Source organism: Hibiscus syriacus, unplaced genomic scaffold, assembly GCF_006381635.1.
Source record: "Hibiscus syriacus cultivar Baekdansim isolate YM2019G1 unplaced genomic scaffold, ASM638163v2 tig00003507_pilon, whole genome shotgun sequence".
In the NCBI taxonomy this organism is placed as follows: domain Eukaryota; kingdom Viridiplantae; phylum Streptophyta; class Magnoliopsida; order Malvales; family Malvaceae; genus Hibiscus; species Hibiscus syriacus.
In genome coordinates this window covers 1,080,138-1,106,080 of record NW_024061975.1, presented here as the reverse complement: position 1 = coordinate 1,106,080, position 25,943 = coordinate 1,080,138, and the positions used below count along the sequence as shown (strand labels likewise).

Below are 25,943 nucleotides of genomic sequence, written 5' to 3'. Positions count from 1 at the left end.
ACCGATTCCCCCCACGCTCTAAGCTATTTTATTAATTGATTTCACACTAAAACGGCTATATTATCTTCATTAATGATCCCCAACATTCAGAAGTGATTCAAGGTGTATTTAAGCAAGCTTAGAAGCCATTGATCAAGAACAAGAAACATCAAGCAACTAGAATCAAGAGAGAATCAAAGAGAAAGCATCAAACCTCAAGTTTGAGCATTTCAAGCCTATTTTTCATTCAATATTCATTTTGCTTTCAAGAACACTTATTGTGCTCAATTGTATTCATTTTTTAGTGTTCTTTTCTTTGTTTTAGAATTGTGCAAACAATCTACCTTGTGAGGATTTCCTTGTAAGTTTGCAAATTTGTATTGTTCTCTTTGAGAGAGAGTGTTCTCAAGAATTTGGGATATAATTCTTGAGGGTTGGTAAGGTTACTCTTTGTCCTCAAAAGAAAGACAAATTAGTGAATTTGTGGAAAATCCTTAGTGTGGATAGCTAAGGTAGTGGACGTAGACTTTGGTTGAGAAAGTCGAACCACTCTAAATCGCTGTGCAAATATTTTTAATTTTCTACAAAAGCTTCCACCAAGTTTTTTATTTCCAATTCACCCTCTCTTGGCTGATTTCGTCAATCAATTAACTCAACAAGAAGCCCTTTATGAAACGGTGTCACTTCGATCGAGGTACATAAGCCCAAAATGGGTCTTTTTACTTCTTCATTTCCTTATTTTCCTCGTTTCATCCAAAATCAGAGAGAGAGAGAGAGAGTGAGACAGAATTCTCTTAACTTTCTCATCGGCGAGGATATCAATCGTCACCGTCGGTGACACTCACGGCGGCCGACGGTGGCCGGAGAGAACAAAATACCCCAAAAGCAAAAGGTTCCCCTCGATCTTCTCTACTCGAAACACAACCTATTTTTTACTAAAAATCAACCTAACCTCGTAGATCTAAGTTGTTACCTTCGAAAGACGAAGTGATTCCAGTGACCTTTTAGACTCCCCGATGGTCTTTCGATCAAGGTATGGTTTCTCTCAATGTTTTTTCTTTACTCTCGGTTTCTCAATGTCGTTTTGGTTTAGGTAGGATTTTCTTTTATTTATTTTTTATGTTCGAAGGCTTTGGGTTTCCCGAATGGTTCCCTCCTCCTTTTGTTTCGAATACTTCTCACCGAATATATGGTTGTATGCATGTGGGTTTAGTGATGGATTAGGTTGAATCTTGGATTTTCAGGGATTTTTAGGTGTTATTTTAATGGGTTTAGTGGATTTGAAGGGATTTGGTTGATTTAGGTGCTTGTTGATGTAAGTGATGACGACGAAGGCGGCTCGGTGGCTTGGCAATGGCTCATCGGTGGCTCACGCACCGGTCTGGAGAAGGAGCGGTGAGACCCAAGTGCCGATGGGAAGCTAGAACATTGCGGCAGCGATAGCTGAAGTTTTAAGGTTAGGGTTTGATTTGGGTTAAAGATTGGGACGGATCGGGCTTCAGTTGCACTTGGATCCAGGTCTGCTACTGGGTTGGATCACTATTGGTGGGTTGGATCACTATTGGTGGGTTGCTGGGTTTGAGTGTTGGGCTTCTAAGTTTGTAATCATTGGGTTGGCTGGGATGATTGGATCTACTTGTAATGGTGGGCTTCAAGCCTGCACAAATGTAAATAAAGTAACATTAATAATAATAATAATAAAATAATATTTTTAAACCCGGAAAAAAATGGGTGTCTATATATATATATATATATACTTATAGCTCAAAAAATGTAAACAATTTGTAAATAACAATGTAACTCTATTTTCATTTGAAAAATAATATAATAAATAAGTGGAAATTGCATTTAAACATAATTAATTTTTTTATTAAGCTAAGGTGATTACAAATTTATATTCTAAATATTTTCAACCATTTAATATTGAACGATCAATCATCCTTACTAAAGTTGATGATTCTCGAACTGGAACATCTAACAATAGAAATCATTCTTTCATAATTAAGTTTAGGGTAAATTATATAAATAGTGCCTAAACTTTTAGGACGCTTATATTTTGATCACCCAACTTTTAAAACTTGCAATACAGTCATCAAACATTTAGTTAATTTTCATTTTTGTCTTAGTTTTTGCTTACATGGCAGTTAACTCACGTTAAATCACTGTCTGCCTCGCCAACTACTCCAACCAGTTCTCCTTCGGTCGCGTCTTTTACCCCCCACCACCCTTTGTATAAGGCCAACTCCATTTCCCCTCGCGCTCTAGCTAGCCAATACTTCGGCATTTTCACCAACGCAACAACCCCTATGGTGGCTCCCCCTTCTAGTTATTGAGTTCGAAACCAATCAAAACCTAGAATTTAATGACCCCGACGGTAAATATATAAGGATCGATTTAAACACTATTTATATGCACAAACAGCTCTAGCTAAATATTTTAATTCTTCAAATGATAGTTGCGATCCTTTTAACATGCAGACAGGTCAAAATGTCTATGCCTGGATTGATTTCGATGGCTCAAATTTTGAGATCAACGTCACGGTTTCTCCCGTCGGCTTTCCTAAACCGTCAAGGCCAACGCTTAATTATAAAGATCTGGTGATTGCTAAGTATGTTGCTAGTGAGATGTTTGTTGGGTTTTCTTCTTCTAAGACTTAGTAGGTTGAGGCTCAGCGAGTTTTAGCTTGGAGCTTGAGCGATACAGGAATTCTTCGAGAGATTAGTACAACTGGTTTGCCTCGGTTCTTTATAGAATCACCATCATCATCTTCTTTGTCCTCTGGGGTCATTACTGGGATTGTGATTGCTTGTGTTGCTTTAGTAATTATTTGTGGATCTGGATTTTATTTATTTTAGAGGAAAAGGTTAAGGGAAGAAGATGCAGATGAGATCAAAGATTGGGAACTCGAGTATTAGCCATATAGATATTCTTATGATGAGATTAAACAAGCCACCGATGGATTTTCGAATGAAAATCTTTTAGGCTACGGTGGGTTTGGCCGTGTTTTTAAAGCGGCATTTCCAAATCAGGCGGAGGTTGCTGTGAAGTGCGTGAACCATGATTCGAAGCAAGGACTAAGAGAATTCATGGTTGAGATCAAAAGCATGGGAAGACTCAAACATAAGAACCTTGTCCAAATGCGAGGTTGGTGTCGGAAAGGTAATGAGGTCATGCTTGTTTATGATTACATACCTAATGAAAGCCTTAACCGTTGGATTTTGGACATGCCTAATGCGAGGTTGGTGTTGGCCGACGTGGCGGAGGGTTTGAATCATCTCCATAGAAGTTTTTGGTTTCTATGGCGTCCAGTGATGTATACAGCTTCAGCGTGGTGGTTTTAGAAGTGTGCGGACGACGACCTTTGGAGATGTCGATGAAAAGGGAGGAAAACTTCAGATAGGCGGCACCACTGCCGTGAATCTTGTTTCATTTTGTTAAATTTTATTCTGTTAGCGGTGGAGAAAAAAAGAATAGGGTTTGATGGGAGTTATCTGGCACGTCAGCAAAAACCTACGACAACTAACTCCATGGACAAAAATGAAACGATTTAAAAGTTCGATAATTATATTATAAGTTTTAAAAATTAGGTGACCAAAATGTAAACGCTCTAAAAGTTTAGGAATTATTTATATACTTTACCCTTAAATTTATTTTGTCAAAATTAACATAATTAAATTTATATTTTTTTAAAAACAATTTTTTGACAAAAAGACCGTCGGATAAATATTATTAAATAATAAAGGAAGAACTAATTAAGTCTCAAACTAAACAAGTCTGAAAAAGAGAAATGCAAAACAGTTGTACCGCAAAAAGGAAATAAATGAACAAATACCAAACTAAAGCCCTGGCCATCTAACCTCTCGATTCTCAACATAGAAACAATGAGCACACAGCAACCAAGAGGACAAGAAGAAAAAAGAAAGAAACGTGAGCCTTGTAACACCACCCCCGTATAGAGATTAGAGTTCACGAATGATCTAACCAACGATTGTCCACTGCCATTTGTTGTAAAACTCGTTGTGGACCATCCTCAACCCAGTATTTATCCACCTGACCCAAAGCTGAATCAGTCGATAATAAGTGAGCCGCTTGGTTGCCTGAGCGAGGAATGAAGACGAACCGACTCCCTTCAAACACTTTGGCACGATGACGAGCCTCCCAAGTAATCAAACTTATTTCTGATCGATCTGGTTCCTCGATCTCCAATTTCTGAAAAACCACTCGAGCATCCCCTTCGAAAATCACCCAACGAAAAGCTAGGTCTACTGAGAGTTCGATTGCATGCAGTACAAGTAATTTTTTTATAACCAGATTTGTGAGAATGCGAAATAAAAGCGGAAAAATAATACCCGAAAAGTTGATAACGGAGTTCAGCCAATTGTGCTTACGTCTCCAGACTGCTGCAGATCTTTTACTAAAGAGAAAATTTACAGGTGTTTACAGAACACACTTTAGAGAGAACTGGAAGATTTTGGGATGATTTTGAAGCTAAATGAGCTAGGGTATTTATAGTTGAAACTTAGGGACTAATCTTTGTAAATACCCTAAAGTTCAATGATTCAATTTTGTAATTAACCCTATTACAAAAAATAATAAAAGAATAAGCAGCCCCCACTTGATTTAATAGCAGCCGCCGGCTGCTTGAATATTCAACAATCTCCCACTTGAAAATTGATTTTAATCTGTCTTCACACCTCGATCAATGTAGCAGCATTTCTAGTCTTGTTATTCTAGCATGCCAACTGAAGTTGAACACAATTTCAGTTTGTCCGTGGTCACCGTCTTTGTCAACATGTCTGCCGGATTTTGAGCTCCACTGATCTTTTCAAGTTTCAAAATCCCATCTTCCAGAAGAGACCGAATAAAATGATATCTCAATTGTATGTGCTTTGTCCTTGAATGAAAAGACGGATTCTTTGCTAGATGGATAGCACTTTGACTGTCGCAATACAAGACATTGTTTTCTTGTTTCTTGCCTAACTCTTCCAAGAAACTTTGGAGCCAAACCATCTCCTTGCTGGCTTCCGTAACAGCGACATATTCTGCTTCAGTTGTGGAGAGAGCAACTATCTTCTGTAGTTGAGAAACCCAACTCACTGCAGTACCTCCTAGAGTATATACATACCCTATAGTACTCCTTCTGATGTCAACATTTCCGGCTAAGTCAGCATCTACATAGCCTGTCAGTATCGTATCTCCACCTTTGAAACAAAGTGCTTTGTTTGTGGTACCCCACAAATATCTGAGGATCCATTTGACTGCTTCCCAGTGTACCTTGCCCGGATTATTCATGTACCTGCTAACAGCTCCCACTGCATGAGCAATATCTGGTCTGGTACAAACCATGGCATACATCAGACTTCCAATTTCTGAGGCATACGGCACCTTCACCATGTGTGTGCACGTTCTTCCTCCGTCTTGGGTGATTGGTCTTTGGAGAGTCTGAAATGAACACCTAAAGGTGTACTTACTGGTTTAGCATTTTGCATGTTGAACCTGGAGAGTACTTTGTTGATGTACTCAGCCTGTGATAACATCAAAGTCCCCGACTTTGTGTCTCTCTTGATCCTCATCCCAAGAATCTGCTTTGCAGCGCCCAGATCTTTCATAGCAAACTGCTTCGACAATTTTTGCTTCAAGTTTATAATCTCTTGCATATCTGAGCCTGCAACGAGCATGTCATCAACGTATAATAATAAAATAATGAAGCTATTGTCGAACCTCTTGATGTAGCAACAATGATTTGCTTGGCATCTGGTAAAACCACTACTACTCATGAAGTTATCGAACTTCTTGTACCACTGTCTAGGAGCTTGTTTTAAACCATACAAGCTCTTCTTCAACCTGTATACCAGGTTTTTCTTGTCTGCCTCTATGAAGCCTTCTGGCTGCCTCATATAGATTTCTTCCTCCAAATCACCATGAAGGAAAGCTGTCTTTACATCTAACTGCTCAAGATGTAAATTCTCTGCAGCTACAATTTTCAACACCAGTCTGATTGTGGACAGTTTTACGACTGGAGAGAAAATTTCATTGTAGTCAATACCTTCTTTTTGCTGAAAACTTTTGACAACCAATCTTGCTTTGTAGCGTTTGCTCCCATCATGCTCTTCTTTGATCCTGTAAATCCACTTGTTGTGGAGCGCTTTCTTGCCTGGTGGTAATTCAGCTAATTCTCATGTCTGATTTGACATCAGCGAGTCCATCTCATCTTTCATGGAAGACTCCCACTTGACTGAATCCTCCACTTGCATTGCTTCATCATAGCACTCTGGTTCACCATTGTCAGTCAGCAACAAGTAGTGCAAAGAAGGCGAATAACGTTGGGTTGGTTTAGGAATTCTGGAGGAGCGTCTCAGTTCTGGTGTGCGTGGTTCTTCTTGAACTGCTTCAGGATTGATCTGAACATCATTTTCAGAAATCTCCTCGAACTCAGCAAATTCCTTTATTTCAGCTTCGGTATTGGAGCTACTTGATTCTATGGTTGACCTGTCTTTGTACATCACATTCTCATTGAAAATGACGTCTCTGCTTCTGATGATCTTCCGATTTTCATAGTCCCAAAATCGGTAACCGAACTCATCACCACCATAACCAACAAAGACACATTTGTTGGACTTGGCATCAAGTTTACTTCTTTCAGTAGAGTTTATGTGTACATAAGAAATACAACTAAACACTCTTAAGTGTGAAAGGTTTATTTCTTTCTTGCTCCAAGCTTCTTCTGGTATTCCGCCATCCAAAGGAACTGAGGGCCCACGGTTGATCAGGTAAGCTGCAGTGTTGATAGCTTCAGCCCATAGAAATTTGGGCAATCCGGCATGTATCCTCATGCTTCTGGCACGTTCATTCAGAGTTCTGTTCATGCGCTCTACTACGCCATTCTGCTGCGGTGTTATGGGAACAGTTGTCTCCATCTTGATCCCATTGTTTGCGCAGAAATCTCTGAATCTACTGTCTCTGTACTCTCCTCCATTGTCAGACCTCAACCGCTTGACTTTCAAACCAGTCTCATTTTCCACCATGGCCTTCCATTTTCTGAAGGTATCAAAGACTTCTGATTTATTCTTCAGAAAATAAACTCACACCTTCCTTGTTGAATCATCGATGAAGGTGACATAATATAGTGAGCCTGCAAGAGATGGAACTGGGGATGGTCCCCATACATCAGTATGAACCAATTCTAACCTTTCTGCCTTGGGAGTCTTGTCAATCTTTGTAAAGCTGACTTTCTTTTGTTTGCCAAAGATGCAATCCTCGCATAGTCCGACATCTACATTCTTTAGATCCGAGAGCTTCCCATTTGACAGAAGTATCTTCATTCCTTTCTCGCTCATATGGCCAAGCCTTTTGTGCCATAGGTTTGATTTTCCATCAGCATCTGCTGCAGCAATGATATTCTCTAAGTTTGAGGTTACATAGAGAGTATCAGTCTTCTTACCACGAGCAATGACGAGTGCTCCTTTTGTAATCTTCCATTCACAGCCTGAAAAGGTTGTATTGTATCCTTCTCCATCAAGCTGTCCAACAGAAATCAGATTTCTTTTGAGGCCCGGAATATGTCTCACTCCTGTCAGCTTCCAGGTGGTCTGGTTTGGCAACTTTAGTCGGATGTCTCCTTTTCCGACGATCTTCAAGGTTTCATCATCAACTAGATGAATCTTCCCAAAATCACCACTGACATAGTTCTCCATGATTTCTTGGCACGGGGTGGAGTGGAAAGATGCTCCTGAATCCAAGATCCATGATTCAATCGGACTGTTGACGCTTAGAATCATGGCATCACCTGTCTCCTCTGTCATGTTGGCAGATTCTTGTGCGCCGGTATTTTTCTTCAGTGCTCGGCAATCTCTTTTGAAGTGACCCTTCTTACCGCAATTATAACAGGTAAAATCTTTATTTCATGTTCTTGATTTTCCCCTTCTGGATTTCGATCTGCCACGATTTGAATTTCTTTCTGAAGTTCTCCCTCTAGACTCTGTGTGCAAGGCTGAGGAGGTTGATGCTTCACCTGATTCTCTCCGTCGAATTTCTTCACTCAATACCAGGTCCCGAACATCGTCGAATTTTAATTTGTTGTTTCCCGAAGAACTGCTGACTGCTGTAACAGTAGCATTCCAACTGTCTGGTAGAGATGATAAGAGAATTAAAGCTCGAACTTCATCATCGAATTCAATTTCCACTGAACTCAACTGGGTTGTGATTGTGTTGAGTTCATTTAGGTGTTGTGCCACCGATGCCCCTTCCGTCATCCGCAAATTGAATAATCGCCTCATCAAATGAACTTTGTTTGAGGCCGATGGCTTCTCATACATACTGGAGAGAGCCGCCATAAGACCCGCCGTGGTCTTTTCCTTTGCTATGTTGAAAGCAACATTTCGAGACAACGTCAGTCGGATGACTCCGAGGGCTTGTCTATCGAGAAGAGCCCAATCTTCATTCTTTATGCCCTCTGGTTGCTTTCCTGAGAGGGGTTGATATAGATTTTTCTGGTACAAAAAATCTTCAATCTGCATCTTCCAAAAGCCAAAGTCCGCACCATCGAACTTTTCAATTTTCACCTTCCCTTCCTCTGCAGCCATCGCTCCCACTCGAATCTGGCTTCTTTGGATCGTTTCTGACAATTTGTGCGAACCACCGTGTATTATAACACCTCCGTCGACAAATTCGTATCGCCGACGAAATTTTTACTATTCACGAAATTTACTATTCATGTTAATAGTAATGAATAGTAACATCGCAAAAATTGACAAAATTTACAACCAAAAGCTCTGATTACCAGTTGTTAGGAAATAAACCGAGTACAAGTAATTTCCCTATAACCAGATTTGTGAGAATGCGAAATAAAAGCGGAAAAATAATGCCCGAAAAGTTGATAACGGAGTTCAGCCAATTGTGCTTACGTCTCCGGATTGCTGCAGATCTTTTACTAAAGAGAAAATTTACAGGTGTTTACAGAACACACTTTAGAGAGAACTGGAAGATTTTGGGATGATTTTGAAGCTAAATGAGTTAGGGTATTTATAGTTGAAACTTAGGGACTAATCTTTATAAATACCCTAAAGTTCAATGATTCAATTTTGTAATTAACCCTATTACAAAATAATAAAAGAATAAGCAGCCCCCACTTGATTTAATAGCAGCCGCCGACTGCTTGAATATTCAACAATTGCCTTCGCTGGGAAAGCAGAGGCAATCCTTGAAGCTTTGCGTCTGTATGCTCCCAATATTAGCCCATTATTGTCACGAATCACTACCCCTGACTATGACTCATTTTCTCTTTGCATGAAATGAGCATCAAAAGAGGGTGGAGACCAACAAACTTCCATGGTAGCAGGACTTGCAATTTTAACATGTGAGATTTCAAACTCTCGACAGTAAGCTTTTATGAAGGTAAAAAATTCATCCCCTGTCGTATATTTCTGTTCATGGTGGAATTTATTGCGAGCATACCATAATGCCCATAAGCTAGTTAGAATCTCTCCAGACCGAGAGCTAGGATAATTATCTAACAACCATCCAAGCCACACATCAAAATCTTCAACATGCATATTAATCGGCCATTGCTAGTGTAACATTGGCCATAGCAACAGGGCAACATGACAATCACGCACCACATGGGTAATGGACTCGGTAGTACCAATGCATAAAGGGCAGGCAGAATTTGGCACTAACCGTTTAGTGTAAAGATTTTGCTTTTTCGGAGTGAAATTATTAACAAACTTCCAGACTTGAATTTGAATCTTTCTTTGACAATGTGCACCCCAAATACGTCTATATAAACGAACCTTAGCCGGGGAGACCTCAATTTTGGGCAATAGTAGCTTATAACCACTCCTTACACTATAGATTCCCGAACTCCAAACCCTCGCATCCTCTTGTTCGAATTAAGACAATGGAATCTGCAAAATCCTTTCGGCCTCATCTGTAGAAAAAATGCTCCAAACCAGTTCCTCGTCACATTCCTTCCTATAAGCAACCATTAAGTCTGACACCCAATTTATGCCATCAACTCAAAGAGATTCGATTTTAATAGGGTATGCATTTGGTAACTAGTAATCATTCCAAACAGAGATGGAACACCCCGATCCTACTTTCCAACGTAGACCCTTTTCAAGCAAACCACGTGCACTCCAGATGCTACGTCAAATATAAGAATCATGCGAGCCTAGTGGCTCATAAAGCAAGAGTTCGAAAAATACTTGGCACGAAAAAGTCTCCCTACTAATGAATCAGGATTCATTACTAATCGCTACCCCTGTTTCGCAAGAAGTGCCACATTAAACTTTCCAAAATCTCAGAACCCCAAACCACCACAATCCTTTAACATTCCCAGGACCTTTCAATTGCACCAGTGAATACCTCTTTTCTGAGGAGATTTCGGTCGCCAGAACTTTGCGATGAGACCTTCAATTTCATTAGATAAACTTTTCAGCAGAAGAAAACAGTTCATTGCATACACCGGGATAGCCCGTAAAACGGCTTTAATGAAAACCTCTTTACCTCCCTGAGATAGAAATTTGGTACTCCAAGACTGAATTCGGGAAGACAGTCGTTCTTTCAATGAGATTAAAGCTAAACGTTTATTTCGGCCAACTAAAGTTGGGAGGCCTAAATACTTTTCTGGGTTGGACGAGTTTGAGACTTTTAAAATCCTACAAACATCCCTATGATTCTCATCATTCACATTAGAACTTAAAAATATACCGGATTTATCAAAATTAATCTCTTGGCCCGAGCAATCCCCATACAACCGCAACAATTTTTTTAGTTCGGCAGTCGTACTTGTCTTAGCTTCACCAAAAATCAAACTATCATCTGCAAATAATAAATGTGATATCGACGGAGCATACCAGTTAATATGAACTCACTTTGAAGTTGATCCACCTTCTTCCTCTCTAAAAAGTGAGGATAAACCCTTGCTACAGATGAGAAAAAGGTACAGACTCAAAGGATCTCCCTGACGCAACCCACATTGGGGGGGGGGGGAACTCCCATACTCTACCATTGATAACAACATAAAAAGAAGCTGAGCTAACACAACGTCGGATAATAACGATCCAATCATCTGAATACCCTGTTCGAGCCATAATAGCCCAGACAAAGCCCCACTCTACCCAATCGTATGATTTTCTCATGTCGAGCTTTTGGGCAAAATGTTCTACCCGACCTTCTCTCCTATTTACAAAGGAATGAAGAATTTCATAGGCCACAATGATGTTATCTGTAATTAACCAACCAGGGCAAAGGCACTCTGGGCCTCATCAATGCACACATTAAGCGATCATTGCATGCGATTCACATCCATCTTTGAAATAATCTTATAAAGGACATTACACAAGCTTATCGATCGGAAATACGTTAGTCGACTAGGGGCACTCACCTTTGGGAGTAACACTATATGCGTTCAATTAATTGAACTCATATCCGTGTCCTCGTGAAGAATAGAGAGACAAAAATGTGCCATATCAGTTCCCACAATATGTAAAAATTGCTGATAAAAAATGGCTCTTAAACCATCTTCCCCCGCCGCCTTGAGAGGGCTCATTGACCTAACCGCCTGATATACTTCATCCTGAGTGAATCTTCGCAGCAACTCTGAATTCATTCTATCAGAAATGTGCACATTAAGTCCATGTAAAATTCTTTCATCCACAATGTTACTAGTCGAATCGAATAGCTTAATGAAATAATTACGAGCCAACGCTTCTAACTCACTATCTCCCTCTACTTTATCTCCCGTATCTGACTCAAGCACATGAATTTTATTTTGGCGTTTGCGAGAGGAAGCAAACAAATGAAAGTAAGTGGTGTTACTGCCACTGTATTTGATCCAATTCGATCGTGTGTGTTGGTCCCAATAAAATTCTGCTTTGTCACTTTCCATATTTAATTGAAGTTTTGTTTCAATAATGTCACCAAGCACATCATCCGTAGGATTTTGTGCCATAAGGTCTGCTAAACACGACTTCAGACCCGTCTCCGTTATACATCTCGATTTTCGAATTTCACTAAACCATATGTCCAACCCTTTTCAAAATGTCTCTAATTTACTTAACAATGAACTTGTCTCAAATGTCCATAATTTTCGTACTTCATTCTCACACGACTCCTCTAGTAGTCAAGTAGATTCAAAACGGAAGTGCCAATGACGATTTTCAGCAACACCTCCTATTGTGTCTAGAATCAAAAGACAATGATCAGATAACGAATGTACCATATGTGTAACCGAAAACTGAGGGAAAAGGTTGCTCCATACAATATTTTCCACACAACGATCAAGTCTCTATCAAATGTTGTTTGCCTCCGTACGCCAACGTTCTCACGTGAAAGAGGAACCAATAAATCCCAAATCATCCAAGTCACAATCATCTAGTGTTTTGCGAAAATCTTCCATTTGACGCTCGTTTCGAGTTCGACCACCCCTATTCTCGAAAGAAAACAAGATTTTATTGAAATCGCCAATGACAACCCAAGGTATTTCGGGAGTATCATTCAACCGTCTCAAAAGGTTCCAGGACTCAGCACGTCTTTGTTCTTCTAGAGCTCCGTAGAAACCAGTACAATGCCAACTTTTACCTTCTGTATCCATATCAATCATATCATTTATATGTGAGTCCGAAAAAGATCTCACAGAAACAACACAATCCTCCTTCCACGCTAGACTAAGCCCTTCAGAACTTCCACGCGCACTAACTTCGATCCCACACTGAAAGCCACATGACTTATGGATTTGCTCCATACGCGATCCTTGTAGCTTTGTTTCAATGAAAAAAGTTACCGTGGAGTTAAAATCCTTCGATGAATGCCGAAGTCGAAGCACTGCCCGGGATTTCCCTAACCCCCGGACGTTCCAGCTTAATATTTTCATTGCAACTGGCCAACCTGATTCTTCAGGCCTGCCGATTTCAAATTGTTCCCATTATTATTTTCTTATGTCTCTCCCACAGTCACTGGATTACTACGTTATCTCTTTCCACCATAAGGCTTTTCAAACTCCGTCTCTTCCTCCGCCACAGTCATCTCCATCTATCATCTCATTCGACCCCTTGCGGACATATTCTCAACCCATAACCTCATCTGACTCGACATATCCTGCCCCTCTGCACTGGTCTAACCCCTCCCTCCAACCGTTGCGAACATGCCCCCAATTCCACATTCTCTTCTCGTAGCCATGGGCTAGAAGAGACTCCTCTCCTCCGAGGAGGGGAACGCAAAGAGATATCTCATTGTGCTACCCATTTTTTTTTCGATTGTAACACTCGAGCAGGACATAAATTTTCGCCATGACCAAGCTTACCGCACAAAAAATAGAAAAGTCGCGATTTTTCATATTGAAAAGTGCTATAAACAGAACTACCTCCATGATCAGCAACTTTTTTCCGACATTTCAGCGGTTTTCGGACATCTACTCCCACCTTGATTCGAATACTGCCTTTGTACCCTAAATGTACTGCACTAGCATCGTACACTTTAAAGATACCAATAAAATTTCCAATATTCTTTGCTATTTGTTCAGAGATGTAACCTGTAGGTAAATTATCTAACAACATCCAAAAATTCACTATTTCCATATCTACTCTTCTTGGATCATCCCCTTTTCAATCAATGTAGAATCAAGATATACGAATTGAAATACCGTGGCCCTTCCATATCGATCTGATCCACATCTACCTCGTGGTACAGTCGAAATAGGTAACGACCTTCCCCTAATTCCGTTATTGAAATCCCACCAATAGGATGCCAAATATTAGCTAGCATAACTCTTATCGCCTGGAAATTGAAGACATTAGTGAGAAAACGACCCACGAAGCAATTATCCAGAGATAATTAAGCATCCAACGCCGATTGTTCTAATTCCAAAACTATGTCCTTATCCCCATCCACTTGTAAATCCCCCAAATCTCGTTCCACTTCAGACATCATCTTAAATCAACACCCACTAGACCAGATCATACAAAAAACTGAGAAAAACTCATAATATTGACAATTTGTCAAAGAAGACGACGTACCAAACTGGTCTAGAGAACCGTAACGCAAAGGGTTTTGATATGTATTTATACCTCTTTAAAATCTTAAATTAAGAGTTATTTGCTTCCAATTTAAATAATTATTTATTTATAAACGATTAATATGCGTAAAATACATATAAATCTGCCAAGAGTATCCTGTTTCTATTTAAAAAGTCATAAATAAAGTAAAAGTAAGAAATAATATAATGTATACAGTAATATTTTACCTATAATTATATAATTTCTTCGATATGAATTTATCGAAAACTTATTACAACAACAACAACAACAAAACTCAATTCCCATATGTATGAGGTAAGGGGGAGGTAGGGTAGTAGGCTACCCCCAACGCCAGGTTGAGAGTAACTTCCGTGGAAGACCTCCGGCAGTCAGAAAATTAAAAATTTAGATAAAATGCAATGCATGTATAAATAAATACATAAATACATAGCTAAACAGTATTCATACGCAGTCATTAAAATCATATGTGCGTCTGTAACGGGAATTAATCCCTGCATAATTATCCCTGCGAAAGAATCTCTGCATATAGACATAAACATAAGATAAGATCCGGCTAAATTTAAAAGAGGAAACATGAAGAGAATGATACACAGAAGTCAACGTTAGCAAGCCCAGTTCTAATCCTTCATAAATACTAATAACAGAAACGTATAAAAAGTATAAGTCATGGAAAATACTACAAAGACATTAAAAGAAGACAGAGATGATACACCCTATAGATGTGACCCACACTACTCGACTACCCTAGTCTTTAGCCTCCATATTTTCCTATCAGAGGTCATGTCTTCGGTAAGGGCTAAATTCCTCAAATCAGATCTCAAGCAGTCTTCCCACTTTCGCCTTGGTCGTCCTTTCCTTCTGGCACCGTCGACTGTAATCGACTCTACCCTCCTTACCGCATCCGACGGTAGTCGCCTAAGGACATGCCCAAACCACCGTAGTCTTCCCTCCCTCAATTTTTCGGAAACAGACACCACCCCCAAGGACATCCTAATAGCAGAGTTTGTCGTCATATCCCTCAGAGTCTTACCACATGTCCATCAAAGCATTCTCATTTCTGCGGCCTCAATCCTCCTTACGTGATCCTTCTTGGTTGCCCAACATTCTGATCCATACAACAGCGCTGGTCTTATTGCCATTCTATAAAATTTTCCCTTAAGTTTTAGAGGGACCTTCTTGTCACACAGAACTCCAGTAGCGGCCCTCCACTTTAGCCATCCCGCCTTTATACGGTGTGTAACGTCATCATCTACACCCCCATCTTTATGTATCATAGACCCTAGGTACTTGAAACAATCCTTTGAGGGGAGAACGTGTCTTTCTATGCATACTTCTACATCTTCATCGTTTTGGTTCCCATTGAAGTTTGAACATAAATACTCTGTCTTTTCAATATTGATCCTTAAACCTTTTTCTTCCAAAGCAGTCTTCCAGGTAGTCAGTCTACTATTCAACTCAGATTTTGTTTCAGCAACTAAGACAATGTTGTCAGCGAAAAGCATACACCATGGTACACCGTCTGGTGTCGCACAATAGATGTCATCCATGATCAAGGCGAAGATGTAAGGGCTAAGAGCCGACCCCTGGTGGAGTCCGATTTCCACCGGGAATGCCTCGGTGTCGCCAACTGTAGTCCTGACGTAAGTAGTAGATCTACAGTACATATCACGAATCGCCCGGATATAAGCAGTTGGGATCCGTCTCGTTTCCAAAGTCTTCCAGATCGTATCGCGGGGAACACTATCATAAGCCTTCTCAAGGTCAATGAACGCCATGTGAAGATCTCTAGACTTTTCCCTATATTTCTCCATAAGCCGTCGAAGTAGATGAATCGCCTCCGTGGTAGACCTGCCTGGCATAAAGCCAAATTGGTTTTCCGAAACCCTAGTAACTTGTCTCAACCTAGCCTCTATCACCCTTTCCCATAGCTTCATGGTATGGCTGAGGAGTTTAATACCTCTGTAGTTACCACAACGTTGGGGATCTCCTTTATTTTTATAGATTGGTATCACCGTAGACTCTCTCCACTCCTCTGGCATCTTGGCAGTCTCTAGAATAATATTAAAGATGTTGGTCAACCACTTAACTCCCTCTTCTCCTAGGGCCAACCACACAGTGATAGGAATTTGATCAGGACCGACAGCTTTGTCCCTTCCCATCTTTCTAAGAGCCATTTTGACTTCCTCAAACCCAATCCTACTTGTAGGGCAGTCATTGGCCGTAGTATGATAGTCGGCTAACCCATCAACGATACTATCTCTACATGGAGAGGCACCGTCATTAAATAAGCTAAAGAAGTAACTACCCCAAACCCTCTTAATATCGTGATCTTTCGCTAAAAGAACACTATTGTTGTCCTTAATAAACCTAATGTTACCTAAAGAGTGAATCATTGTCCCAATATCGAAAACTTATTATTTTACCTAAAGAGTGAATCATTGTCCCAATATAATAAAATAATATATGGAGTATAAAAGAGGGGAAATTCTAACAAAGTTTACTTATGCTTGAGAGCAGCAGATATTTACCATCGATTTTCTTTTTCCTTAAAAATTTCTATTCAATTGAAAAAATAAGAGAGGATGGAAGGAGACGATGTAGACATGGCTGCTGCCGAATCCACTGGGGCTGTAATTTTTTTTATTTTTTTTTTGCAAATTTGTTGTATTTTTATTTTTATTGTTACATTGTTATTAGTGTTTTGGGTTTTTCCCATTTTAAGAAAACCCTAAAATTCTATGCAAAATGCAGGATCTCGATGATATGAAAAGGAGGTTAAAAGAGATGGAGGAAGAAGCCGCTGCTCTTCGTGAGATGCAAGCTAAGGTCGAGAAAGAGATGGGCGCCGTACAAGGTTCCCCCCACTTCTATTTTCTTTATATCTGTTGCAGATTTTGCGTTTAAAAAAAAAAGATATTGTAGTTATTAATTTGAATATAAATAGTTTGATTGACACGCTTTGGATTTTGTCTTGCGGGTTCTTATAATTGGGTTTTGATTTGTAATGTGTGGTATGATAAAAAAAAAAGGAAAAAGCTTTCCAATTGAAAGCTAATCCCGTACGGTTTTTAAATTTCATATTCTAAATGTTGATATTGCCTGGAATGCTGAATCTATAGGGTAAGTGTATCGCACAAGATGAAGATCACCTTCTATCTTTTCCTGCTTTAATTTAAGTTGAATCTATATTTTTTCTTGTGGGAAATAATTGAAATCACAACAATTGAGATCATTGTCAATGTTTATTTCTATGCAAATAGATCCTGCTGCTGGTGCAACTGCATCTCAGGCAAATCGAGAGGAAGTGGATTCCCGATCAGTCTTTGTCGGCAATGTGAGTCCTCTTTCCCTTGTTTTTTTGTTGCTTGCCTTTTGCATGTCTCCCAAAAAAGTGTTAATGCTGCTTCTTTGTTATTATTTTGATCTCGGGAAGTTGATTGGACGAGTTCAGTTTTAAGTCGTAATGCCACAAGCCCACAATTTAACCATTTTCATGTAGTGGGAAATTATTTTTTTGCTTTTTCCCCATTGATTATGAAATTAGCATCTGATTTAACTGTGCAACATATGGTGACTTAGTGACTGCTATTTCTAAATAATAGAGGTGAATATACTCATTTTCTTCCTTGTAGTCAACTTCAGTGCTTTCAGGCTTCATTCCCGGAAGCCTTTGTGTTGCCTGTAAGGACTTTTAATTAGTTTTAGTATGAAACTGATCTCGCTGAAACTTACCATACGACGTGCTTTAGGTACAACCAAATTTTATTAATATAGCATCATGTAAACTTCTGCATAATACTTGAAAGATTCTTATTCCTAAATCCTAACTAATTTAGCCAGGATATGTTGGCTTAAAAATAATAATAGTAACTGAGCCAGCCTACAGTAGCTCTGGCATTCAGACCAATCTTCATAGATGAAGCTTAAATCTGGTTATAATTAAAATTGAGTTAACGAGTGTCCAGCTGCATTAGTGCTTCTTGTTGATGATCTGGATTAAAAGACACTACCAAGCATTATCTTATTGGCTAGTGTTACAGTCATGTTTGAGGAGCACCACATGCATGAGGAAACCAGCCATGGATTGCTGTGTAGTCCTCGACTGTTTGTTTGAGCATTGAGTATGACAAAAATGAACTATACTTGAATCAGACAGTCATTTGGAGCACAAGAATGAGTTTTGAATACAGCGTTTGTTAGTACTTTAAAATTCACTGCAATGGAAACTTTTCACTCAACTTCGGTTCCGTTTGAGTCCTATTGACCACTTTTATTTGAATTTCAGTTCTGTATGATATTTCCATTATGGAAAGAAAATGCAGATGCAGAACAGCATTGAGGGAGATAATTTGAGTGTTTTCTTTTCTATAATATAAGTTGTCATAAAATGTTCTCATGAATTATTGATGTATGGACGCTTCTTGCTTTCTTATCATTGTTGTAGAAAAATGTGGCGGATTTTCTTCTTTAGTGTGGTTTTCCAAATGAGCTTTCCCTAGTTTGGTCGTATAGGGTTGACATGGCCTTGATATAGCATTGGTCCAGATTTATGTCTTAGTGAACTGGGATTTATTCCTTAAATGTGCTGTCCTCTCCTTAGTCCTTACCTTTACCAAATTAATGCACTTTGAGGTCTATTAAATATTATAGGAGTGAGCAGTGTCTTTGAAATCCAAAATTGTAGGATTCGATAACAATGCTGCTAACTAGGAGGGTTAGAATATGGTAACTTGACGACATTCTCTTCATGGCATATTTAACTACAATGGACAACCCAACAGGTTTAATTTGATAGATGTGGAAATTTATTTAAGCTTAATGTACCTTTTTTCTCTTCTCACTGCCCTCGCATAGAAACACTGCAACTTCCTATCTTGTGACTACAAGTAAGCATTTCCTTTATGTATCAAATATAAAGTTCGAGCATTTAGCATGCTGAAGGATTCTCAGTTTAGAATCCTTTGTTGACTCTAGCTTTTACTACAATCGCAGGTGAAGCTTCATTCAAGTTTTTCTGATTTATTATCTGGGGTCGGGTGAAAATAGCCAATAGAAACGTTCTTGAGCTAGGAAAACATACATGTCATACTATATTTATGTGATTAAGAGAGAGGGTAAAAGCCAGTGTGTTAAAAGTTGGGTCAAATTTTGAAAGAAAGAAAACTTGTAGCCTTTCAGTAAACAGAATATCTGAAGGCTGGGAAAAAAAGTTTTACAAAAAGCATGTAGAAGAAAGGATTTTGCAAAAGTCCTTGAATTGACTACTGTAGATAGCTGGAAAAAGTGAGGAAAAAAGGTATTACCATTGTAAAATTCTTGTCTTGGTTTTTACTTGAGCACTTGGCCTGGGATGGATGGAGAAACAAATTTTCATTCAAGATTCCTGAAATCGGTGTCAAATCAGTTGAAAGGATTCCCTTTGCTGAGTAAAGACTAGCGGTGGATATTTGCAGTTTTATTTGCAAACCACAGTGGTGCTTTTGCTGGTGCTCTATGCTCTTCTTATGGTGAGGGGTCTTTGATCACTTTTTATTTCATCACTTGGGATAAGTAGGGATGACTCGTTTTTTTTTTCTTTTCTCGTAACCATATTTTTCTTTAGTCTTACCACCTCCTTACCCCTAAAAATGGAAACAAAAAATGAACAAAGAAATAATAACCTAAAAATGGGATAAGTTGGGAGGCTTCCGGCTTCTAATTATTTATTCTGTAAATTAATATTATCATATTTTCTTTGGTTATTATTGTTTATATCATTTATCTATGTGTTGACCTCATCTATCGTCAGTTTCTTGTGTGAGTGTTAATTGCTCAAGAAATTTTAACCATTGGCTTTCTTTAGTTTGGCTCCTTAATAGAAACACCAGAGCACATTGATCAGTTATGTAAGCTAATAATTGGTCTTTGTCGAGGCTGATGTTATCTTTGTTGCAAAGGTGATTAGTAGGTAGATGCTTGCTGCACAGGTGATCTTGTTGGCTACTTTGTCTCTATTTTGAACAATGATTGCCACTTGTTGCTGTAATTATTAATTTTTAGTATTCTGTTGTGCTCATTTCACTGGCTACATTTAAAACATTCTGAGAATGCAGGTCGATTATTCATGTAGTCCTGAAGAAGTTCAACAACATTTCCAGTCTTGTGGGACTGTAAATAGGGTTACTATTCGTACAGACAAGTTCGGCCAACCAAAGGGTTATGCTTATGTAGAGTTTGTTGAAGCCGAGGCTGTTCAGGAAGCTCTTTCTTTGAATGAATCTGAACTTCATGGAAGGCAGTTGAAGGTAAAACATAATTGTCCTTCTCCATTCTCTTGCCTCATTTTCTTTTCCTATTATCTTCTCTTGCCTCATTTTCCTTTTCTGTTATCTTCCCTTGCCTCATTTTCCTTCGAGATTAAGAAAACAGTGGCTGCATCAAGGAAAATTGTAAAATACCAATGGACTTGGGGTATCTTCTTTAAAACTTTCATTTCTTTGTAGGTAACCGCTAAACGTACCAATATACCTGGGATGAAACAATACCGTCCACGTCAGTCCAACCCTTTTATGCGACCTAGAGTTCCATTCATGGCTCCACATTTTTTTGCTCCTTATGGATATGGGTATGTCTTGCAGATGTGGTACCAGTAGATTTCGATATTGTACTTTTGTGTTTAGGTTTGCAACCTCAATAAACGATGTTAACACCATCCTATATGCTCTGCAGGAAGGTTCCGAGGATGAGAATGGCAACGCGTTACAACCCCTACTATTAGGTACTCGGACAATACTAGTTGTTCGAAGCGTTTGGGAAGTTTATAAGTGGTTTTGTTTCATCGAATTGAGTCGATTTGCCAAAACTATTGCTACAAATTCTGGTCTACTTCTATGATATGTTTGATCTGGGCAAAAATTATGTTTCTGCTGTGTTGTCTAATATAGACATGTTTTTTCCCCCTGATGTTGAGCGGCCCCTTTTCAATATTTGGCTGAAGTCGTTTGGCCTCGTGCTTATTTCTCTAGAGTATTGGGTTGGTCGATGCTAATCATTTCAAAGGAATTACAAAGAGATTAATAATATGAATGTACTCGCAGCATGATGGAGTAGTGGTCAAGTCACTTGTTAGTATTTTAAACGTCTAGTATTAGAACTCTACCATTGTAATTCTTGGAAAAAAGAGTTAAATTGTAGTAGATCTCATAAAATTCTATATTATTACGTGTAATTATAATATTAAATTTTAACTTTAACTTTAATTAGTGTTATCTATATTATTACTTTAAATTATAATATTAAATTCAGACTTTAACTTTGACTCAATAATGATATGAAAAATAATATCGTTTTAGTACAATAATTGATGGCTAGATCAAAATATTATTTTACACTACTTTCTAGAAGTATATTGATTTTATCATCAAATTTTTAAATAATTCAATTTCCGACATTATATTTTTTTTACTCGATAAAAAATCATCATCCACTTTGTGTCGGCTTTCATAATAAAATTATTATTTAAATATTAAAAATTTAGTCTTAAAATTTCTTTTCATAAAATTAATTCAAAATCGAATATTTTTATTATTATTATTTTTAAAATTTTACAACTTCTTTATTTTAAGTTTTTTGGCAAACATTATTAACTTATGTATGATTATTATAAATAGAAATTTTAATTAGATTAATCGGTGTGACAAACATTAACCCATAGAAAACGATAATTTGTTGAATATTTGTATATATTATTTATATCTCACGTTCACATATTTTGTTTTCCTTTTGCACACCAAACCGGAATCGCTGAGATCTTGGGCACTAGAATTCTACCCATCACGTGATACCATACCCCTACAACAAGCCATACATACAACACTCCAAGTATCTACATACGCTTCCCAATCACTATCTCCACTCGACTCCCGCCACGTGTCCCATCAAACCAGCGTTTTACACGCCGACGTCTGAGGATCCCACATCGCCGGCAACAAGTACTTCCGGCCTTTAACGCCGTTTGCATTGTAGCTCGCCCCGGTGCTCTTCTCCACCAAGAGAGTACCCGGATAACCCGGGTACGAACCCGACCCGAACTTCCCCGTGCAGGCCGAAACCGCCTCCAACGGCGCGTTGGCCGGTCCCTGGAAATACCCGTTATTAAACGGATTGGTGACAGTGTTAGCCAAAAGGGTGGCCAAGTTGATGATCATGCCGTCAACCCCAACGTCTCCGTTGGGAGCAACTAAAGGCGGCGTTTGGGGACCATAAATAGGCTGGTGAAACGGCCAGGCGCATTCACCCGGACACTGAGTCTCCGAGTTACCTACCCAGATAAAGGCACTACGAACCGGACCACGGGTAGACCCGTGAGTCCCGCACCTCATGCAAAACCCTTCCACGGCGACGTCTTTGGCCGTGAGGATGATGCTGATAGTATCCACGCCGTTAAATTTCCCGGCCAAAGCCGGCAGGTGTGGGTTCTTAAGGATTTTACCGAGCGGGTAGTTTTCAAAGAGGACTTGCTTGCCCACAACTAAGGTTGATGAACCGCTCTTGTATTTCTCAGTCGTTTTCCACCATGAAGACGCCGATGGAAGCTTGAGGTTGCCGGAACTCACCGAGTTGATGAAATCGACGATTATGGAGCGTTGGGCAGGTGTAAACTTGCCGTACCATATGAGATTGACGGTGATTTTTCCCTTTAGAAGAGGGCCGTTGTGGTACTTCAACACCAGAGGTTGCTCTTGAACCAGCTCCGAGAAGGAGAAAGGGATGATACAGAGGAGGAAGAAAGTGGCAAGTTTGTAAACAGAAGCTGCCATTGTTTTAGTTATGGGGAAATCTTGAGAAAGATTTTCGACTCCGAGAGTTAAAGACGAGAGGGAGTTGCTTTATACGGAGATTTTGGGGAAAGAAGACGTGTCAACGTCAGACAGATGTGACGTGGATAGGGGCTCTGCCAGGCTGGCTGGTCAGGAGTTAAAACGGTGACGTGGCGGTCTCATTAGGGCAAATATTACAATGGGGGACACAACTATTAGATAGGCTGGTCCAGACAATCAGCACCATGACTCTCGGAAAATTATTAAAACAATGAAGACACGCCTCATGATATATTTTAATCTTATCTCCTGAACGCTGGGACCACTTTCACGATTCTTCATGCACTTGATTATCCATGGGTCTAATATCGGTTTTAGTCCCACAACTATACCAACATTTTAGATCTAATATTTTCTAATTTGAACTTGATTATCTATTTTTTAATGTTATTAGTTGTTTTTCCACTAATAACAACTTTTGTAGCTGTAGTTGAAGTGATGGAATTAGTATTGTTTTTTAACTATATTAAATTGAAATATGATATTAAAATTCATGGTATCGTATAGTAAAGTAGTGTTTTGAAAATCGGACCGGATCGATCGATTTAATCGGTTTAATCGGGAATCGTTATCTAGTCCGGTTTAATCTAGACCGGTTGAATCGCTACTAATGAACTGGCCGGAACCGTTGAACCGTTAAAATTAGACCGGCTGAAAATCGGAAAAAACTAGGAAAATCGAAAAAAAAAACTGCTAATTTTGTTTTTTTTTAAAATTAAACCAAACGACGTCGTTTGTTAAACGAGCCAAGTCGAACTCGAGTATTGCTGAACTCGACTCGAACTTGAAAAATTTAAAAGTAAGCTCAACTCGACTCAAACTCACGAGCTAAAAATTATCAAGTTCAACTCGAACTCGAAATATAATATTGAAATTTGAACTCGAAAAGGCTTGAACTCAAAAAATTTAGAAGCTCGATTGAAGCATAAAATTCGAGTTTGATTGAAGTGAAAGAATAGTTTACTCAATGCTCACCAAAAGGCTTCATGATTTTGAATGTCAAACTATCTCTACTATTTATAGAAGTAAGTTGGGATGATCTTCTATATTTCTTAGTTATGTGAGATTATTTTTAAAAAAAAAATTAAACCAAACAATATCATTTTGTTATGATTTTTTAGCCCCAAATTTATTTATTAATTATAGTTATATAATTATATTTATTATTTAATATGTTTTACATTAAATATTATGTTGTAGTTAATTTGAATCATTTTGTTTCACTTGATTTTATGGTTTTTAACTTATATATGTTATGACTTGCTTTGAATATGAATTGTGATATAAAAAATTATTTTTTATTAAATATTTTTGGTATTTTTATTTAATTTTTTAAATAATTATGATGTCGTTCGGTTCTTCCGACCGGTCAAATTAATTCGATCGATTGAACTAATGAACTGGTAGCATGACCTGTTCGTTAACAGATCTGGTTCTGAAAACCATATAATAAAGGGACTAAAATAAGCATTGGACAAAAAATGAAATAGTGAAAGTTGGGCGAATAGGCTAAGGCGTACTGCAGCCTAAACTACAGTAGAGCGTGATAATTAAAGGGTGTGGACAGGGGTGGCGCAAGTGAATGATGACATAATAAGGTTCAGACTTCCATAACTGTAGGGTTTTTCTCATATTTTCAGAACAATGAAACGGTTCATTAAGGAGAACCGGATCGAAGAGGGTGGGTGAGGTAATTCCTGTTTTTTTTAAATTAAATTAATATATTATAAATATAAGGTAGTATTTATTTAAAAATAAATTTTTAATCTTATAATATTAATCGTTCACACTTTTAGTATTTATGGTGTTTGAACTTGAATTTTTAAAAATAATAACAATAATTTTAAATTAATATACTTTATATATATTTAATTGATAATTTATTTTTGTGTTTTAAAATTTTAAAAGTTTGTTTTCTAACCTAAAATGTTGTGTTAGTCTCTATTCTCATGAGCGTTTATGGTCCTTCAAAAATTCATTTGTTGTCAATCTATCCTTAAAGACCTAACGTTGTTTAAATTTTCCAGAAATTTTTTTGAAGATTAATCTGAAATTATATACGAAGATAAATACTTTTCAAATTCATATTCAAAGTTCAAACAATTATCTTTTTTAATAAAATATTTCAATTACACACAACATTTCTTGAAAATATCATTTTTATTTTCCCGATGAGTGTATATGTTTTTATTAGAAAATAAAAATTAATCTGACATATTAAAAGTGTTTATTTTAGAAAAAAAATAAGAAAAAAAAAGTGAAAAAGGTGAAGAAGAAGGGAAGGGATGATTCACGTGCGGAAGTGAGGGAGTGTATACAAGACGACAAAATTTGAATTAAAAAGAAAGAATGGGAGGCAAATCACACGTGTTGAGAAATGAAGGAGAGGTCCCGGCCCGTACACAATTTTTTTTAATTCAATGTATTGTACTTTTGTACTCTCGGGTAGTTTTACGCTTTAATATACGATTAAAATAAAATGTTATTATTTTTGTTATTATTTTAAATAAAAAATTAATTAAAAATAATCGAAAATATTATTATTTTATCAGTTTTAATTACCGTTAGTTAACTAACAATGTTTATCCGGTTAGGGGCATTTTGCTTTAAATAAAACGTTGGGAGTAAAATGATCTAAAAAATAATAAAGTGATTATTTGTGTAAACGTTGGTGGTAATTTTGTTATTATGCCTATATTTTTTTATGGATACATATATGTTATTTATAAAAATCTTTTGTATATGGTGGACACAAATAAAATTTAAAAATGAGTACCACCAATAAAATGAATAGCTAACATAAAAAATTGAATTTCAAGGTAAGTATGCACATTCGCTAAGTAAGCCTTGCATCTGCCACTATCTAAAATAGTTATAAGTTAAAGTTTTCTTTTTTTAAAAAAAAAATCTAGGATACTTACAGGTAGTAGTATTTATCTCGAATTTGAAATCTCTAAAGATAATAATCATTTCTTTAACCACCGATATCGTTTGATTCATGAAAATACAGAAATACAAAAACATATGAAATATAATTATAATGTTAGATATTTTCAGAATACATGCATTTCAT

The 25,943-nt window shown here is 38.0% G+C and overlaps 2 protein-coding genes and 1 pseudogene across 3 annotated transcripts; 2 read left to right on the top strand and 1 right to left on the bottom strand.

The window, feature by feature from the left end:
- Positions 1–740: 740 nt before the first annotated feature.
- Positions 741–25,533, top strand: LOC120178837 (polyadenylate-binding protein 2-like). Of its 2 annotated transcripts, XR_005521556.1 has the most exons (8): positions 741–758; positions 16,575–16,642; positions 16,764–16,866; positions 17,273–17,346; positions 20,105–20,296; positions 20,495–20,616; positions 20,721–20,838; positions 25,521–25,533. XR_005521556.1 is itself a non-coding variant. In XM_039184620.1 (7 exons), exons 2-7 carry the CDS (start codon positions 16,595–16,597, stop codon positions 20,767–20,769), a joined length of 588 nt encoding a protein of 195 aa, XP_039040551.1. In that variant the 5' UTR covers positions 741–758; positions 16,575–16,594; the 3' UTR covers positions 20,770–20,952. The 2 variants fall into 2 exon arrangements, 1 of the variants encoding a protein (XP_039040551.1); XM_039184620.1 differs by lacking the exon at positions 25,521–25,533 and having other exon boundaries at positions 20,721–20,952.
- On the top strand, positions 1,169–3,379 carry LOC120178260 (annotated as a pseudogene).
- LOC120178824 (protein EXORDIUM-like 2) lies at positions 21,778–22,863 on the bottom strand. Its single transcript, XM_039184609.1, has one exon. The coding sequence runs from the start codon at positions 22,808–22,810 to the stop codon at positions 21,929–21,931; it is 882 nt and encodes a 293-aa protein (XP_039040540.1). The 5' UTR covers positions 22,811–22,863; the 3' UTR covers positions 21,778–21,928.
- Positions 25,534–25,943: the final 410 nt, after the last annotated feature.

Coding starts and splice junctions, on each gene's coding strand:
- LOC120178824 (XM_039184609.1), bottom strand. CDS start 22,810: ATGGCAGCTTCTGTTTACAAACTTGCCACTTTCTTCCTCCTCTGTATC.
- LOC120178837 (XM_039184620.1), top strand. CDS start 16,595: ATGGAAGGAGACGATGTAGACATGGCTGCTGCCGAATCCACTGGGGCT. Junction 16,867..17,272: donor AGAGATGGGCGCCGTACAAG/GTTCCCCCCACT, acceptor CTATGCAAATAG/ATCCTGCTGCTGGTGCAACT. Junction 17,347..20,104: donor GATCAGTCTTTGTCGGCAAT/GTGAGTCCTCTT, acceptor CTGAGAATGCAG/GTCGATTATTCATGTAGTCC.